The 18896-nt window shown below is 41.1% G+C and overlaps 2 protein-coding genes and 1 non-coding gene across 7 annotated transcripts in view; 2 read left to right on the forward strand and 1 right to left on the reverse strand.

The window, feature by feature from the left end:
- Nucleotides 1–1876: 1876 nt before the first annotated feature.
- Nucleotides 1877–9645, reverse strand: pex2 (peroxisomal biogenesis factor 2). 3 transcript variants are annotated; one of them, XR_005445270.1, is made up of 3 exons: nt 9536–9645; nt 2542–3589; nt 1877–2167 (listed from the first exon to the last, which is right to left on the reverse strand). XR_005445270.1 is itself a non-coding variant. In XM_038726116.1 (2 exons), exons 1-2 carry the CDS (start codon nt 9537–9539, stop codon nt 2592–2594), a joined length of 1002 nt encoding a protein of 333 aa, XP_038582044.1. In that variant the 5' UTR covers nt 9540–9645; the 3' UTR covers nt 1877–2591. The 3 variants fall into 3 exon arrangements, 2 of the variants coding, with proteins under 2 accessions (XP_038582044.1, XP_038582056.1); XM_038726116.1 differs by having other exon boundaries at nt 1877–3589; XM_038726128.1 differs by having other exon boundaries at nt 1877–3586; nt 9536–9614.
- A 113-nt stretch (nt 9646–9758) lies between these two features.
- Nucleotides 9759–18896, forward strand: part of LOC119908443 (trichohyalin-like) — a 101097-nt gene continuing 91959 nt past the window's right edge. For all 3 annotated transcript variants that reach the window (XM_038726153.1, XM_038726139.1, XM_038726147.1), the window contains exons 1-2: nt 9759–10312; nt 13228–13377. In XM_038726153.1, the coding sequence (XP_038582081.1) occupies nt 10070–10312; nt 13228–13377 (393 nt within the window). In that variant the 5' untranslated portion in view covers nt 9759–10069. The remainder of the gene's footprint in view (nt 10313–13227; nt 13378–18896) is intronic.
- trnal-uag lies at nt 10360–10441 on the forward strand. The gene has a single exon. It is a non-coding gene; the product is annotated as a tRNA-Leu (tRNA).

Raw genomic sequence — 18896 nt, forward strand, 5'->3', positions numbered from 1 at the left:
CTCTGTTCCAATTAAAGTATACCACAGATGAACCATTCAACAAGCATGCACACAAACGAACCTACAATAGGTACAGTAAAGTACCCAGTATTACAGAGCCCAGAGAAGAGCTTTTTACTTTAAAAACTATTTAATCAGGAAAATCAACGCCTCACATCAAAGAAATGGAGATGAGGGACAGGCGGATAAAGAGGCTCATCAAAGAAGGAGATCTAGTTAGGGATTCAACGCCCTAATTCCCTTTCTCTTAAAACCTTCGTCAGAGGGGGCACAGGGCCAATTTGCTCCCTAAATGGCTGCGTGTGAATGTGCAGATTGCTTTGCATAGCCGCTGGGAATCTGGGCTTCTTCCTCTTTTTCTTCTCCACACGGAGCCTGAGAATTAGAAAAAAAAGAGAGAGAGAGATATCCAAAGGCAGATATAGGCTTAACGGAGCCCTAGCTACCTTCCTTAAGTCCAGAGCCCTGTTCCAACTCCCAACTAATTCAATCCATGGCCTAACTCAATTAATAGACTTTAATGCACTGTTTCTTCTTTATCTGTTCTTTTTCTTGGGGATTGGGGACTTCAGTTAGAGTTGTAAAGTAATATCTGCAAAAAGGTTTGCATTGTAAGTCTGTCTGAATGTTAAGACAATGACATGTCCCAGTGGCATTACAGTTGATCATATATGCATCCTTAATCTCGCTTTCTGGGACTTGCCGTGCATTAATGTAATGTAGTGCATAAAATATTGACAAACGGTCTTCTCTGTCTCGAGCTTTATATGCATAGGATTCATTAGACAAAATGTCCTTGATGTGAGAGAGGACCTCCGAGTATCCACATGTTTTTTACATAATGTCAAAGCCAATCACTATCCAAGACTGTGACTCCCACCTCAAGTTGTGCATTTTCTTTTAATCCAACAAGGGGCTATTTCACTGCTTCTATATGTGCTTAAAAACCACACAATTCATTAATTTTGGCCTCACATTACCACCAAGGACATATACTATAGCATAGACCTGCGGAAGTTCTAGGAGAAATCCAGATCACATCGGTCAGTAACATAAATAATTTAAGCTCAGACCTGGCAGTACACCTACCCACTATTCTTCAGGGCATTCATGCACCTCATAAGGACAAATATTTCATGCTTTACCCTCTCTGCTCAATAGAAACATTAACCTCATCTGAGTGCAAATGTGTGTGCGTCTTTCTGATCCGGTAGATCTGAGACCAGCTACCCGCAATAGGCTTTCTATCATGCCTGCAGTTCCAATTGATCTTCTCAGCAATCAGCAATTAAGCCCTAGTGATCAGAGCAGGAGAGGGGAGGAAAGGAGAGGTGGGAGGTACCCCCCCCCCCCCCTCCTCTCTTGTCAGCCCAGGAAAGGCTTCACTCAGCTGGGGTGCGTTTGGCCCCGGGCTGGGCTCACTGGTGGAGGTTAACTCCAGCATAAATAAGCATCTTTGGACTCATTACAGGGATTAGAGAGTAATTCGCCTGCGAGGAAGGAGACGACTGCCAGGGTTTTGGTACAGTTTACTACAGTCTTATAGGGGCGAGGGCCCTAGAGATTACAGAGGGAGAGAGAGATGGAAAGGCAGCAAAAGAGAGAAAGGCCAAGGGAAAAGAGAGGCTGGCTCTGTGTGTGTGTGTGTGTGTGTGTGTGTGTGTGTGTGTGTGTGTGTGTGTGTGTGTGTGTGTGTGTGAGAGAGAGAGTCAATCCAAGCCCCCGGCTGCCCCCTTGATCTTGAGCATGTTGGGGTGCTGTGAAAACGGATAATGGGAGTTAGAACGACCGGGCCTGTCTAGAGAGAAGTGTGCAGATTGTTATAACTTTCCCTCATCTCTCTCTCCTCCACTTAACTAAATAAACACCCAAGAGGTATCACTCTATCAATTTTAATGATGTTGAAATACAATTTAGGCACAAAATACACAACAAATGCTAATTTGGCCATGATGAGAAGCATCAGAAATTCCTCCCATTATTTATTCAGCTGACTTTCTGCATTTTTCATCAGAACAAATATTCCCATTTCAACAAACACACACACACACACACACAGCCAATTTGGAGCATAAATCAACACGTTCACTCATCAAATATATGCTCTGTGTGGTTCTCTGCAGTCTGTCCAGTGCACCAAAGACAAATAGTTCTGTCCAAAGTCCAGCTGGAGAAATGGAAGGGGCAGAGGATTGTCAATATATGCACACATACATTAAAGACAGCAGGTCGATGTGTGTTCAGAAAAGACACAGACATCATAAAGACGGAAGTCCAGTTATAAACTCATGACAACCTTGTGAAAAAAAGAGGGCTGCTTACAGAACAATGACTGTTAGTATACATATATATTAATATATGTTTTAATATAATTCTTTTTTCACAAAATATTTTTTATGATAACGTTTAAATCATTAAATACATAATTTCATAAGATACATTTAAATAATCATCCAAAAGTGGTTAGTTGTGAGTCTCTTCACTGAATAGGTGTTTTTCATCTGTACAGCTAGAAAGATATGAACTGACTTATTGACTTACTTCTCTAAGTCCTTGCAATTTCAAAACAAACTTCAGTCATGACAGCTTCATCACCTGCCAATCATCTCCACCTCCACCTTGACCGGCTCAGGCAGTCCTGCTTCGGCACCACATTTGGGACAGGTGAGGTAAGCGTCTGCAATGCTAAGGCTTTTGATGCAGTAGTAGCAGAATACATGTTGGCAGCCAACTGTATGAGGCATGGTCGGCCACTCTCCGCACAGTCCGCACTCTTTCCACGCCCTTTGCCCTTCCGCCGCTCCCTCCCCTCCCTCCCTATGTGCACTTTCTCCCCCAAAAACAATCGAAGACACTGCTGCCTTCAGTTTCCTTGTATTGATAAGTGGTAACAGGTAGATGAGGAACTCAGCAAAACCGTGCCACAGCAGCTCACGGTTCATGTACTGGTAGGTTATGTCCCGGATCACATTGGGCTTGCTGAAAACTGCCCGAGCTCCCACAATCCTTTCAGCCAGGACAGGATGGCGACCTTTCCTTAGGAACACAAGGAAGTTGATGAGACTTGCAAGCTGGGCAATACTAGAAACAAGGGTCAGGCAATTGCGGAGACCCTGTTGGAGTAAACCACCGCCTCTTTCAGACACAGGCCCTCCTGAACTCAAACCCAAACACAGCAGCAGGCTGTGGGAACGCTCCTGGAGCCAGCGTGGCCCTGTGGTTAGCAGGGCCAGACCCAACTTCTGCCCGCGGGAGAGAGGTCTGTAATGGGGAGACGAGGAAAGGATGTTGTGGTAGCGTAGGCTCAGTAAAGACTGGCCCACAGTTGCACTGCTAGAATACAGTGTAAACCTCCACAGGAGCAGTTGGAGCAGAGCCCTCAGTTCAGGCTCCAGCGGAGTGAGCAAGCCTGGGCGGCAGTTCTGGAAGCACTGGGAGAACTGGGTCCATACCAGCTGCTCAAGGGCTGAATCTAGCTCGAGGGCATCCAGCTGGCTGATGCGCAATACCGGGATCTGCCGGTCAACATGCGCATCTGGGACAGAACTCCCAGCAGTCCTTTTTTGGTTGCCCTCACTTTGCAAACCTGCTGGAAAAATGTACACAAGCATATTAATGTTTTTCAGGATTTTCACTAGTGGCACAAAGACTTCAAGATCTTTTTACAACTTGGATTTTATTTTTGCTTAGTTTGGGCCATCATTCCTAGATGTCATGGTACTGTATTCACCAATTTTATTGCTGACAAAACAAATACCTCCACAAGTAATCCGAATGTTGTTTTTGTGGCCAAAACTACAAAAACAACGTTCAGGTTGTAAAAAAAACCTCCTGCATTTTCCCCTTAAACTGCCAATAATCTGGTGCATAAATGTCTCATGACTTTACATTATTAAATACCTTATTAACGCACAGGCAACACCATACTTGATCTAATAAAGTCCTGAACATGAACAAATTATATACAGAGGTACAACTAATAAAAGGACAGCTGGGTTGTTTGGAGCAATGAGGCCCCGGAGGTGAAGCCCATCCTGTTAGGAAGGTTATTTTTTCTTTATACATAGGAACGGAAATCACTTTTCACATGTAAAACCCGTCCTTAATGCAACCTTTGAGCCGCGCTATGCAGAGGAGCAGGGGGTCTTAGACTTCTCTCTCCAATGTATAAACACACAATCTAACACACACACACACACACACACACACACACACACACACAGGAGGCGAAGCCCAGGGGCTCTTGGTGCCTGCTCCCTCTGGAGATAGGGGTGTGTGTACAAATCACATCACTTGGGATTAGGCTAACGGCACAGTCTCTGGTACACCGTAAACATCTGCCAAATGTGGAACAATTTTCCTCCCCCTAGAGTCGACTCCATATGGGATCTTACCATTGTGACGTCTGGGCTATTTTGTGCTTCATACGTTTCCTTACTGCTCACAGTACCCCCAGTTTTATCTGCCCCTTCCTCCAATGAAACGCTTAAAAAGTGGGAGACTAACTAACGCAAGGAGAGACAGAGCAAGAGGCCCACAGAGAGAGAGAGAGAGAGACAGAGAGGCCTTTTTTTGACAGTGGCTTTTGTGTCTCGCTGAACAGGATTTGTCACGAGGCTTTAAAAGAGATTTCAGCCGGGTAAATATGGCAGTTTTGACAGAAAGAGAGGGAGATGATGGTCACTTTAGACGTTTCTCGAGGAGGTAAAAAAACATTCTAATATGCGGTGGCAATGCTCGGGTTTATTGTGGTGCACAGGACCATCCGTGTATTCATGATGTTTCAATAGAGCCAGGATACACCGTCCAACTAAGTTAGAATTAGCAAATGAATGAAAAAAGAGTGAATTCACGCTGAAGTAAGCAGGTGTGACAAATTCATTGAGCCGCATTTGAAATGCTGCCATGTTTAGTGACTAGAACCTCGCCTGTGACGGAAGTAGAGTTTGGATTAAAAAAAAAATTGAGGTAGTCTGAATGTGTATGGTAACCAATAAACAGACTCCATTTGTTTAGCTTAATCGGAAAGTTTTTCCTTGATGGCAGAAAATGTGCAGATTATGGGCCTGTGTGTGTGTGTGACTGTGTATGTATGTCAAGTGTAGCCTTGATCTATGCAGAGCTCTAATACAGAGCTAAATTAATCTATGAGTCCATAGTTGTGCGCACACACACAAACAACAAATACACACACTCACTCACACACACACAGCCAGGTGGTGGAAATCCCCGTCACAGCAGCAGCCCTCTCGGGAGAGTAAACCCGGCCGGGTCCAATATTCTTTTCAAAGCCTTTTATCGAGCAGTTTACAAGTTATGAATGAATATGTTTTATTTGGGGAAACACAGTATTGACAGCCACCTATCAATAGTAATGTGACTATTGTCAAGGGTCTGTCAATATTAATGTAATTATGATGTAGAGGGATCAGAGGGATGCCGGAGTCGCGGGCCAAGTAACATCTCCTGCCCACTGCCATATCAATAGCTGGGATTGCTATTGACAGCTTCCCTTCAGACTTGCAGCACTTGCCAAATATATAACAAGCAGACACTTCAGTCAATGCCGGGCTGCCTATAAAAATTAAGCATTTGAATTTACAGGGCTTTTACTGTGGACAGCTGGAAATCCATGTTCCTTATGTAATAGTCAAAAGTCACAGTCAATGCCAGTGTTTACAGAGTACTGGCACGGTGTGTGTTAAAAGACAGACACTACAGCATTTGCACACAAAAAGCATACACAGACAGAAGCAGACAGACTCTGTCTGATGTGTTCACTCACTCACTCACTCACACAAAGACACCGGATGAGATATATTGACTTGATTCTCTCATGGGTCAGCCAACCAACCGACCCAGAGACAAAATGCCCTCTCTTGGAGAGTCTGCAGCGGACAACCACCAGAGTAAGAAGGCAGGTTAGAGGATCTCACAGAAAAGAAAAACAAACAGAAATTCACCTGAAATGTCTACAGTCTTGCTTTTCTATCAGAGCTTTATAACTACTTTAAAGCATCTTCCTGGGAAAATTAAGGGGTATTTTGATTCAGGTCAGATGAGTTTTTCGTTTCCCCCCTTGTTCCCTTAGCCTCTGCATCTTGTTCAGACAAAGATAGTGCACTGACTCAAGGCTGACTGCCATAGCTTAAAGACAACAACAACAACAACAATATCCAATCTAACAGGGAAGATGCCGAAATATAGCTTCAAGGCAAACGGGGCCATGACCAGTGTGTGGAAGGAGAGGCGAGGCAACAAAAGCGTACAGCACATCAGACTTAAGCCTTGCAGCTGTACCGGGTCCTCTGAAAACTAGACAACGGGCTTTAATGACAGCTAACCAACAGAAAGATGGATAGACAAAGAGACAGACAAAAAAGACAAGACACGTCAGACAACACGTCATGAAACCCCCAGCCTGGAGCTCTGAGCTACTGTCTACTGATACAGTGAAGGAAAAGAAAAAACTGGGGGCAAAGATAGCTAAGGAGGAAAAATGAGGGAGGGGAAAAACAGATAAGAACAAACCGCTCCCTAGGAACTGACCTTGAGACTGATGGTCACAATAGAGGAGGAGGGAACATTCCTGAAGCACAGCTCAGCTATAGTGAGGTGCGGGCATCCAGGGAATAGCCTATAGAGAGAGGAAGGCTGCACTTTCTTCTTGACCTTGGCTTTGGTGTCTAGGGAGGGGATGAGGCTGTTTAGGGCAGGGGACTAAAGACTGAGGGATGCTGGGAAGGTGGAGTATCTCTGGGGGATTGCGTTTTGCTTTTTCTACAGCGGACAAGCCCTCTGAAGCGACTCACAAGGCTATCATTCCATGCCAGTTGGAGACTGTGTGTCCAAGAGTCTCGATTTAGCTCCTGGCGTTGGTGTAGTGCTCAAATTCCTAAGCACTTAGCTATGGTTGTTAGCATAATAATATTTGCTGAAATAATGCATAAACGTTCACTTGGGCTTCTATGATGCTTGTAGCGGGAAATAGGCTACGCATTGGCAAAGCATGCTGGATTACAACTTTACATTTTCTTCTCTCGCTCATGTAAATTAATTTGTGTAAAAGCTCTGGTGAATAAAACCTATTTCTCTGAGCACTCCAGTCTCATTTTTTTTCTCTCTCTCTCTCTCCACTGCTCCCTTACTTTACTGCCCTTCTTTCGCCAGGAACGAGAGCGGGCCTATTAGCCATGTCCTGCTAATGTCCTCACTGTGAAAACGGATGAGAATGTCAGATTTAGAACTTTTAAGAGAGTGATGTCATACAGCAGACCACAGGCATTACGGGGACGCTAAGATTACCCAGGCGGTAACCAGACTAATTGTTATGAGTCTGTTTCATGAAAAATGAATGCGTGCAAATGCACAGAGGGGTCTTCAGGCTGTGTGTGTGTGTGTGTGTGTGTGTCACACACTAATGCTTTATCAAGGCTCTCCTCTTTCTCTAATCACCCAAGACTCCTCCGAGCCATGGGGTGAGGGCAAAGTTAATGCCTGAACACAAAAAAAAAAATACACATCAGTTAGAACAGCACATCTGACACAAAAAAAGTGCTCTGTTTAATGTGGTTTGCTCAGAAGGTAAATTATTTAAGAGAATTAATTGATTTCATGAGTACGAAGGTTGAGTACGCTAAGGCTGTATGAGTAATAAGTACAGAGGTTTGCAAAAAAAACAACTTAAAAAGTAATGAAACATTTAGAGGGCAGACAGGCACAATGAACGCGGAAGAAAAAGTTGAACAGCTAATAAATGAGAGAACTGAAGTTGTGTCTTTCTAGCAGTCAATGAGAGATGACTGGGGCCTCACCTCATGCAAATAAAATGCTATGCTGAGGAATATTTGATCAGCACATTTCTTAGCTTCTCTTTACACATGAAAAACACAAGCATAATAAAAGTGAAAACATTTTGTCCGCTTTTTTAATTTGTGCAACAAGAAAAATATGTGTGGGAGTGAAAAAGTCCAAACTGAGGGGATGCTGCTCTGTGAACGTGAAAAGCACTGCATGATGAGAGATTTAAGAGTTTTCCACAACAGTCAAACCCACTGTACTGAGGCTACTTTTAGGAATTCATCTTTGATATGTATCTGTGAATCAATTTGGGGAATTGGATTGCTACCGCTGCAAATTGCACTCCCTAATGACATGTTATACTTTCATCTGAATTTGGAAGTTAATGCCTTGATTTCCTGCAAAAATAAGGAAGAAGTGCCTTCTGGCAATGTACACATTAGAGCTAGTGCACTGAAAATATGGTAAAATTACTGTGATCCTTGAAGGCAACTGAACATGATGTATAGCACACTGGATGTTTAGATATCTTAAATTACCTATCTGTAACAGCTGGTCTTGTGTCTGTCAATTCCTATGAATGGGTTCTAGAGTAGGCGACTGAAAATTGATGATACATAGATAATCAATGAATGGTTAGTGTTTTATCTGGTAAAATGCTTGCTGATTAGATAAAAACCTTGGTCAGAAAAAAACATAAATGGAATTCATGAAATAGGCCACAATATATGTGCAATATAATGTTGTTTTTGTTTTATGACTAAAACTATAAAGTGAATCCATCAAAGCTTGAAACTCTTGCCAAATAAGTGCACAGATAACCCCACTGCCTTTATCACTTGCCTTCATCTGGAAACTGTATAAAATGACCTTATGACCCCAGAGTGAGATCACAGCCCAATTTAACTTCAGTGACTCCCTTAAAAACACACTCATTACGCTAAGTGTTTAGCTCAGGCACGCGCCTACACTTCAATCCCATGCAATCAGCCAGTCCACATTCTCCTCATGATGACATTGTCTCTTAATTTTTTAGCCCATGCCCATCAGTCTTTCACAACAACAAAACCCAAATCTGCTCCATTTTGATAATAAGGCAAGAGCATTATGTGATAATCACAGTGGGGATTAGGTTTTGGCAGAGTGTGCAAGAGCAGTGCAGTCAAAGCCACTGGAAAAGAGAGATATAACCAAGAGACAGATAAGAGGAGAGGTGTGATGATTGGGATGAGAGAAACGAAGTGAGTAGTCTCTTGAAAATCAATACGATCAACTTTGCCTTGAATCTCAATGTGGAAGGTTTTGATCTCTAGCACTGATTATTTAGGGGAATAATGGAATTATGTGCGGAGCAGCATAACATACTCCTGGAGGAACATACTCTCACAAGGTTACCATGCAAAGTTGCAGTTGCTAAATATACTTGGAGAGGATTAGATATGAATACTAATTCATAACAGTTGGTCGTGTGAACCGCATGTACTATGCACATCGATAGACCATCGATTTGATTTTATGCAAACATGAATGAAAAGGGGAACACATTTCGCTCCAAGACACAACACGGTTACTACTAGACAGCAACAAGAAGGCGATAACAGTAGACCACGAGTCTTTACGCCGTTTAAAATAAGCAGACGAGCCGCATTTGCGCTTCCTGTTGAAATACCAGGATATGGACGAAAATCATTCAGACTTGAATGTTCGCTAAACAACGCAACGAATATATATTTACCCATTTCTTTTCAAGGGAAAACGTGAACCCAATGTAGTCCCCAGTCCTCCCAGATACGACGAAAATATTCTGAATTTCCGGGTTGTCAATATGTACCCCGCCTCTTTAAGAAAAACCACCAGTGGTGTGGTTGTACGTCACGATTACGGTGCCAATCGTCAAAATTAGCCAATGAAATCACACAGCGCCAATGCAGCGGCAAACTGCAGGGGGAAGCGTCGGTCTGTCTGGAAATACTACATTCACAGTCCTCCGTTGTAGTTACGGTACGTAGCGACCAAGTTGTTGGTGAAGCCACGGTAATTCACATGAAGTAAGACAGATACTGTCTAACATGCACTCTGAATGCCATGCACTGCCTTTTTTCAGGTTGCTCAACAGCTGTCTAATAATGAAACTAGTATAAGGCTGTGCAATGATTTAACCAGAGTGACGAGCCATGGCTTTGAGGGTTAACTAGTTAGCCTTTGAATAGCCTGCCGTTTGTTATATAAACAGTGCAAGTAGTATATTGGAGCGACGCTGAAAACTGCCATGAGCCAAAAGGCAACATCAGAGTCAGGGGACAACTCGAAGCTGTCGGGACAGGGAAGTGATACTGTGAACCTGCCCTCTCCCTCAGGCGAAGTAACGTTAGAGCTGAAAGTTGCCATTCAGGGTCCTGGGACTGAGACAAACAACGTTAAACAGCTTCTAAACGAATTCAAAGGACTTTACGAGCAGAGGCTGAGATGCCTGGAGCTGGACGCCAGTGTAACACGAGAGGAACTGCTGCAGGTTGGTAGATGTTCGTTCAGACGTCATTTCAAGTACAGCCTGTTCACGGTAGCGTGGCCGAGCGGTCTAAGGCGCTGGATTTAGGCTCCAGTCTCTCTGGAGGCGTGGGTTCGAATCCCACCGCTGCCATTATGACCATTTGATAGAGTTCTTTAATTTGTCCAGATACAGTAAATCTTAGATGTGGAAGTTGTGTGATATAACAGGCTTATGTAAAAGTGTAGCAACTCGCAACACCTCTCTGGATTCATATTCACATTAAGAAAGACAGTAAGATCATCAAATATCACCCCATAATGATACTGATCTTCTAGTGATTCATTTAACACTGAAATCAAGTGTTTCTCATTTTACTGAGCTCACTGCACCTTCCATAGGTAACCGTTAGGGTTCTGGGCCTTGGATTGTATTCATGGGTCCAGTCAAGAGCATTAGTTATGTAAAAAATAAAAAGCATTATTGAGGACCCGATTCAGACCCAAAGTCTCTACCAGATGTGTAGTTTTCTGCAGACATCCATTGTCATTAAGTTATCATCCATCCAATACAAATCAAAGTGCATCCTGTCCACCGTGACTGGAGCATCAGAAGATGACCTCCGTCCTGTCAGACAAATGGCAGGAGGAAGCTGAGGGGTGCTTTCATAAAGCCGCAGCACTTGTAACAGGTGGCAAATTGCATTATGTTTCCATCTGAGCGGCAGAGATCAGGAACACGGATCCACGCTCATATTTAAAAAAAGAGAGGTTTCTAATCATCAGGATTGTCATGTGACATCATTTAGGTACAGAATGTAGCCTGTGTGAGCTGGGCTGTGCATCAAAGCAAGGGTAACAAGGTTTCACAGATGGGTTTCGGTCAGCCGGCCCCAGTCGCGGGCCTGCTTAACAAGGTTATGTGTTTAGAACCCAGGAGCTCCCAAGTCCTAAAGGTTGATGTGGACAGTTAATCATAAAGCTTGTCCATTGAAAACACAATGCCCATATATCCATGGATCCATTGTAGGTTTCGGATGTTTCCTATTATGTTAAAACACTTGAACAACCTCCTAATTAAAGAATTTGTATTAAGAAAACACGATTTTGCTTTAGGGCAGTGATCAGGAATAGCTGTTCCAAAGCTGGTAAACAGTAAACCAATATGCTGCTAAGTTTTATATAATAAATGCACTTTCAGTTTCACAGCTTAAAACACAATGTCAGCCCTAGAATGTTATCTTAGATACTGTCACATCTACCATCTTTGTAAAGTTCCTCTCCCTGAAGCTATACATCAGTGTTATATTATGCGTCAGGGGACGGTATAAACTTGCTTGTTGACTTTTTTTGGCTGTAGGGGACAGACGTTTATGAACACAGGTGTACAGGGGGTCCTCTAAGGCAAGAGAATTCTGAAACTCAGTGGCACTCCCTTTTATCAGAGCTGCAATCATTGTATATGTAGGCTGTCTGGCTACCTGTACAATCCCTGTAAGGAACAAGTGCACACACAGGTTTTTTTTAACTGAGATTAAGGACTGACCTGAAAGACTGCTCTGGAGAACGGTGAGGATTTAATATATTATGGCAGTTGTGGAGCATGTTCAGGTGACCTATTTTTGGTAAACAATAAAATGTGAACTCAGAAATCTACCAGACAAAAAGCAGCAACAGGGAACAACATCTTTCTGAGCCTGCCCTTACCCCTCACCAGCTACGTACAATTTCCTGCTCGTGATGTATTCCTTTCTTATAGTACAGTTCAGAGGTCATCTTTTGTGAATGAAAGCCAATAGTATTTTATCTCCTTGTCTGGCAGGGCTAGTTTTGTGTTCTGGAAAGTAAAAACAATGTTTTTGATTTTAGACAGGAAACTCAGTCCTACCATAAAATTCTATTAACAACAAGTGTATGGTTATACATTAAGTAAGGTGTTGCTGCTCCCGTTTTGTGGGTCCTACTCCAGTTTAAAATGCATGGACTACTTGTTGCGGCGGAACAAGAGCCTGTGGCCATCAGCAGTAGATTTCACCATCATCTACAATGTCTGCTAGCTGTCTTCAGATGTATGTTTTTGTCACAAAGTAAAAGAATCACAACCTGCCCTGCGAGACGATTGGATGGATCTCCACTTTAAATCAGATTCTCAATCTCAGACACAAGGGTTAAATAAATCTAAATAAAACATAAACTGTCAGATTATTTTGTCCTGGGGAGCTCTCATGTTTCCCTTCTGAGGCCGTCACTGGAGGCATATAGTCCCTGTTTTTCTGTTCATTCACTTGTGTGACAAAGTGACATCTGACATGACTTTGACGTTTGATGCATTGTTGGGAAATTATGCATCTCACTGCTGTAATCTGTCAATTTCAAAAACACTCATTTGCCAAGAGGGAGTACTATGTTTATAGGTCAGGGAAGATGACATACTGTCTTCGCAACTCTGTCTCTTAGGAACTACGTCCATATTGCAGCTAATAGCGATTTATGTTCATTGGCAACTTTTGGCCTTAATGGAGGAGTTAGTGTGATGTTCTTATAGCGCAGGAAAAAGTGCAAGCGAGGAAACTGGGCAGGGTGGATTGGTTTAGTGAATGACTTCAACTAACCTTGTGTGTCTTCCCATGATGTAACTCAGTTTTAAACATTTTATATTGTCTTTTTCATGTTTGTCAATGATCTTCTGTCTTCTGTGTTATTTTTAATCATATACACACACACACACAATTTCATTGCCACCAGTGGCTCTTGTAGAGAAAAAAAATGAAAATAATGCCAGTGAAAACTTGTAATGTAATTGTTTCTGTCACTTCAACAGGGATTTTAGTTTGTCAATGAATTGACTGACTCATTAAACTCAACTAGACTGTACTGTAAGCTTGTTAAAACACAGCAAGTAAACCACTGTTTGATCTCGCTGTGCTGTTATTCTTGCAGAAGAAAGTGAATTTCCTGTGGTCATATGCGAATGACCTCGCAGACCAGAACCAGGTGCTGGTTCAGACCATTGAAGATCTGCAGAAGGAAGCCGACCACAAGGTTTCCAGTTTGGGAATGAAGCTATGCAGTTCTGATCATACTTTGGAAGTAAGGTTTTACAATTGCTGTCATTGCACTTCATTGTTTTCTTTGATATTTCTGTATTTTAAACAAATTTACAGGAATCTTTATGGTATTTATTCCCCTAATAGAATCAGGAAGGTAATATGAAAGTGAGCACATTTATCTGTATATATCAAAAGGATGTAAGTTAGGTTTGCACTCAGAGGTTATGTTGCAAATCTTTGCTGGGTTTTTCTTTTACTTTTTCTGCACGCTTAAAGAGTATTTCATGGTCTCGTCTCATGTGTGTGGGCATACACAAGGTGAGTCGTGTTGTAAAATACACTGTACATATTACATTCCAAATTTCCAAACGTGTGCTGAAAAAGTTTTCCAAGTTAATGTTATCTGCATGTACAAAAAAAAAAAGCCATTGTGGGCATACTGTAAAACATGCCTCTACAAATATTCTAAAGCTTTTTATGTATTGAGACTTTTTGTCACAGGGAGTATGGATTGCAGATTGTTCTCCTGAATTTACTAATTTAACTAAGAACATTTATTTAGTATTCTGCAGTAAGTGGAGCAGCATATGGCAATAGAATGAAATGCCTACTCATAAACAGCTTCTGTACACAAATATGAAGCATGCATAAACACAACTGTGGTACAATTTATTCAAAAGAGAGAAAACAAGAAAGACAGAGAAAGAGGGGGAGTAACAGCTCATGGTTTTCGTTTCTACTATGCAGCACCATTGTCTCCATGATCTTTTGTGTACACTACTTGAGGCCAAGGCCTCTTCGTCTTAACAGAATCCAATCAGTGGAGATCACAATGAATACGGTTAACAGTTAAGTGCATGAAAATCTCTAATTGTTTAGACACAATAAAATCACTCTATAGAATAATAGCAATATAGAAAAGCAATTAGTGTGAGCGTGGAGTGTTGCAATAGTTTCCTGTTTTGAAGCATAATCTTTGTTGAGACCTGGTGTTAAAGATACAGTGAAGTCTTTGGGATAAGCTGCATGTAAATTGAAAAAGCAGTCAAGCAGAGAAAGGTCCTCTGTTGTTATCTTTTAAGTGTGTGGCCCCCACCACAAATGGAGGAGACCACAAATGATCACTCATTCTTAGTGGACTGGGGCTGGAAAGCTGAGTGCAAAAATGCATGTTTATTCTTTCTTTATTTTTTCAAGATTACATCAACACTAGGCAGTACTATAAAGACATCTTCATCACTTGATGCAGTGACCTTAAGGTATTGTTCAATTTCAGTTATGGCCAGTCTTCTATCAATAGGCCTATTCGCTCTTCTGAGTAGATTTTGCACACAGAAAAGTAATTATGGCTTATTTTACATCAAAGTACTTATCAGCTATTATGGAGAAGGTCAGAGGGCTAGTTTTATATGCTCGCTATACTGGAACAAAGGTCAGTGTATTACAATGCTTTGCATTTCTCAACATTCACAGCAGTCCCTTTATAATTTCATTAATTTAAAACTTCATTTTGTTCAATGGCATTGCTTTCGCTTTTTAACAAAAGATTCCAGCATCTACGCATTTTCTCATCCATGTGCTTTCATAGATGCCTTTACAGAACTGGCTGTACAATACATATGTTTCTTGCAAGCTATGGTAAAATACGTACCTACTGAATGGTGAGAATAGCCAAGATTAGTTTCCAGGTGTGTTACAAGTAATGGAATTTAAAACTTATTAAATGATGTTGTCTTAGTTGCCAAGAGTTCATCTGGTTGCACACTTTTGTTACTGTTGGTGACAACGACAGATCCTTTTAGCAGTCAAAAAGACACAGCGTTAGGGGACATAATAGATTGTTGCCGTGCTATCGACCCATTTTCGGAGCTTTAGAATCTCCATTTTCACCCGTCTTAAATGATGCTCTCACTGTCTGTTTATGTTACTTTGTATGATTTCGAGGTCTAGATTGGTAAACAAATACAAACAAATGGACTGCCTCACTCAACAGTCTATTAGGATAGTCAGGGGACAACAGTGTGTTTCTGCTCTGATGTCCATAATGTGAAATCCAATCAAATGAAGAGCATTTAGAGCTACTTATGGACTGTTCCACCATGTAAACGATGCAATGAGCTCTGTAATAGGAGCTTGGCTAACGTCTGATTGAATCGTAGTGTATGGTCTTGTTGATGCACAACAGGGTTGAACTGTAATGGACACTAAACAGAGTTTGTTTTGTGGTCATAATATCATGAAATCCAAGGCTTGTATTGTCTATTGTAGACTGCTACAATTAGCCTGCTGTCTATTTATCATCCATAGGCAGACAGATATAGCATCATCTTGTACAATGCAAAACTAAATTAAACAGTACTTGGTGAATAATACTGGTCATCTGATTTAAACTGTATTACCCTTTAAGTGGTTACAGGTCAATACCTTCAGTATGTGGATGTACAGACAACAAAAAAGAATAATTTTAAAATCCATTCAACTTCCCTACTTTTAATAGCCAATGGGCCACTATTGTCCTGACTTGGTAAACCCCGCTGAATTAGTGCTCCACCCAGGTTAAAACTTACATTAGTAATTTTGTGCAAAATATTGATTTTCAAGTAAGCTGTAGCAGCAAGCTCTAACAGCAAAGGATTTCATTCTCTCTAGTAGAGTATGCACTCTACTAGAGGGCTCTACTAAGGGGCTCAACATTAAGGATTGCCCGATTGCCCGGGGCAGGTAAAATGTCACGTCAGGCAAATAAATCTAGCAACTCACTGCCCGATTGGGCAAGTGGTAAAAAAGAATTAAACACATCGTTTTGGTGTAATTTATTATCACACTGCAGCCACTCCCCTGTTCTCTGTGTCTGCGCTGAGCTCCGTCACACACACACATACAAAAAAACAAACACACGGAGTGAAGTCAGCTGACAACAGAGCAAGAAGGCTGCAGTGGAGATTACTCGAGTTGACGACAACTACGCTCATTACTGTAAGTAAGTGCAATAAAACCTTCTTGAGTAAAAAGTCAATACTTTATCAATACACCGGTTGAACAAGCATAAACACATAGAAAGCGATATCTCAATCTGCCTCTGTCCACAGTCTCTTATTCTCTGTGTTTTACACAAGCACCACAGTTAAAACTGTTTATCTTAGTTTGCCACATATTATAACATTTGGCAAATTCTTGTGAACTTCACTGTTGACTGAGACAAACCAGCCGCTCTTCTCTCTACCAGCAGTACCTGCACGCAGTGATTCACATCAGTAGCAGAAGGAGGAGGAGGAGGACAGGAGGAAGGAATGATAGTGACTGAGTTATTCATTCTTTGTAAACTTCACGCAGTATTTTGATGTCACGAATAATATTTATTTTATTGGCATTTTAGGTTTGTTTCCAGTGAGATATTACAGAGTTTGTGTAGTGACTTTGCTTTTTTAAACTTTGCAAATGCCAGTAACAACGTATAGTTTAAAACATTACATTCTAATCCTGTTCTGAATTTATTCTTTTAAATAATATATTTTCAAAGGCAATTATTTGATAATGAAAAAGAACAGGTAAGAGTATCGATAAAGAACTGAACCAATAAGAAGTATCGATGAGAGTCAATCAATAAAATCAGTCATAAAATCATCAATACCCATCTCTACTTCAGCAGCAGGTAAAGACAAAGTTTAGGATAATTTATCACTCACAGTTAATGTGTCCATCTCTGGGCAGAAGGACCAAACACTGGATAGGGGGAAGTAAAAATTGACTTTGGGCTAGTAGACTTCTGACACGACCGGGCAAGTGAAAAAAACATTAATGTTGAACCCTGGCATTGACACAGGTTAGTGTGGATTTAGATGTAGAAGCATGTAGATGTATAATTGGTTGTCCCAGTCGCTGCAGGACAGAGAATCTGTATTAGTGTGAGGATGTAGACGTCCAGTCCTTTTGTTGCTCTTGCCAGTGTCAGTTTCTACAGTTAGCTATCTTTTCACCAAGTGAAAAAGATTTATGGAAAATGCTGAACTTTTTTTGTCATTCGGTTACAATAAAAAACATTATTATGAGTGCTGAGGAGTTTTTGGGAAACTTCTAGGAAATGTCCTCATACTCATTTCCTTCTAATGTTCTGGGTTATATTCTCGTTGTTGAGTCATTTTGGCAACTTAAGAATTAGCAATCATATAATGCAATAAATCTGGCACTAATGATCTTTGTAGAATTTTATTTTTTTCACTTCCAGGCAGGTCAAAGGCGCAAAGGCAGCTACAGAACAACGTCTGGAGCTGGCAGGGATTCAGTATCTTGCTTGAAGACACTTTTGTTGGCCTGATGGTTGCCAACTTTGGTTTCAATGACAGATGGAGGATGAATAAAGCGCTCGCCTTTAATCTGAGACTTATAAAAACGTTATTTCTCAACAGCTATTGAAATCATTTCCTACAAATAATTGAGGCTCCCTGGTAAAGTCCTGTTTTGGTCACTATCTGACCTTTTGTCTGTCAGATCAGTAGGTTACAGATCAAAATGTCTTTAGTCTATAATTAGGTATCTTGAAAAGCCTCCCCAGCAAACAAGCAACTTTAGGGTTGTACACTTTACAGTTTTTCTATTGCTAACATGCATCGGTCAAAACTGAAGTCACATTGTCAAAACTCTTCACAGTAAGCGAAAAAAGAAGTGTATGTGGACCAAACTGTGAATCATTTTTCATTGCTTTCACGCAAAATGCATTCAATGACAACTTTCTCCAAAATTCATGGACTCTTTTCTAATTACTCCTTCACCACAACAGAACATTTTTCAAATTCTAACACACTGTGTCCAAAACTGTTAAAAACACAATCAAAACAGAATGATTGCAAATGCCCTGCATTTCTGCAGTAACTGGACAGATATATATATATATATAATCTTAGCAGAACGTTTACGTACATTTTATGTTTACGTCTATTTGCGTAGAGAAATGTGTGTAGTGTGTTAAATATAGTTTTACTTAAAACACTAAGCTGAGTGTAAAGCAGGAAATGTGTTTGTATTTTAGCAGAATTGGTTCAGGAGGTTGGTACATCAATTACAGGTTGTGGTCATTGTGTCTCAGGTGCCAGTGTTACTGTGGAAACAGCTGAGAAAAACTGTATTGCAGCACTGAAATTTCAGGAACTTTTTTTTTTTTCACAAATAAATAACTCACATTACATTTCTAGAATCATCCTAAACATTTGCAAAACTATTTTTATAGGTAAACTATGGCTAAGGTTTGGATAACAATGATTGAAAATGCACAAGGCTGCGCTTTTACTGTATGGCATAGATCAATTTCAACAGTACAGAGTTGTACATTGCAAGGGATTGGACAGGATTCACAGTTACACTTTTACTGTGTGCACTGTAATTTGTTGACATGGCATGTCATTGTGTGCAGAAAATTAAAAAACGGGACTATTTTACAGCACTGTATAGCATAACGGAAACAACTACAAAATTAGAAATGGAAACATGGAAACACCCCCTAAGATTGACATTCCTGTCTATTGGGCCACAGATTCATATTCACGTCACAACAGATTCATCAAT

This window comes from Micropterus salmoides, unplaced genomic scaffold (assembly GCF_014851395.1).
Source record: "Micropterus salmoides isolate LMB-PRFRI ecotype aquatic unplaced genomic scaffold, ASM1485139v1 Ms_hic_scaffold_1, whole genome shotgun sequence".
NCBI classification, from domain to species: Eukaryota; Metazoa; Chordata; class Actinopteri; order Centrarchiformes; family Centrarchidae; genus Micropterus; species Micropterus salmoides.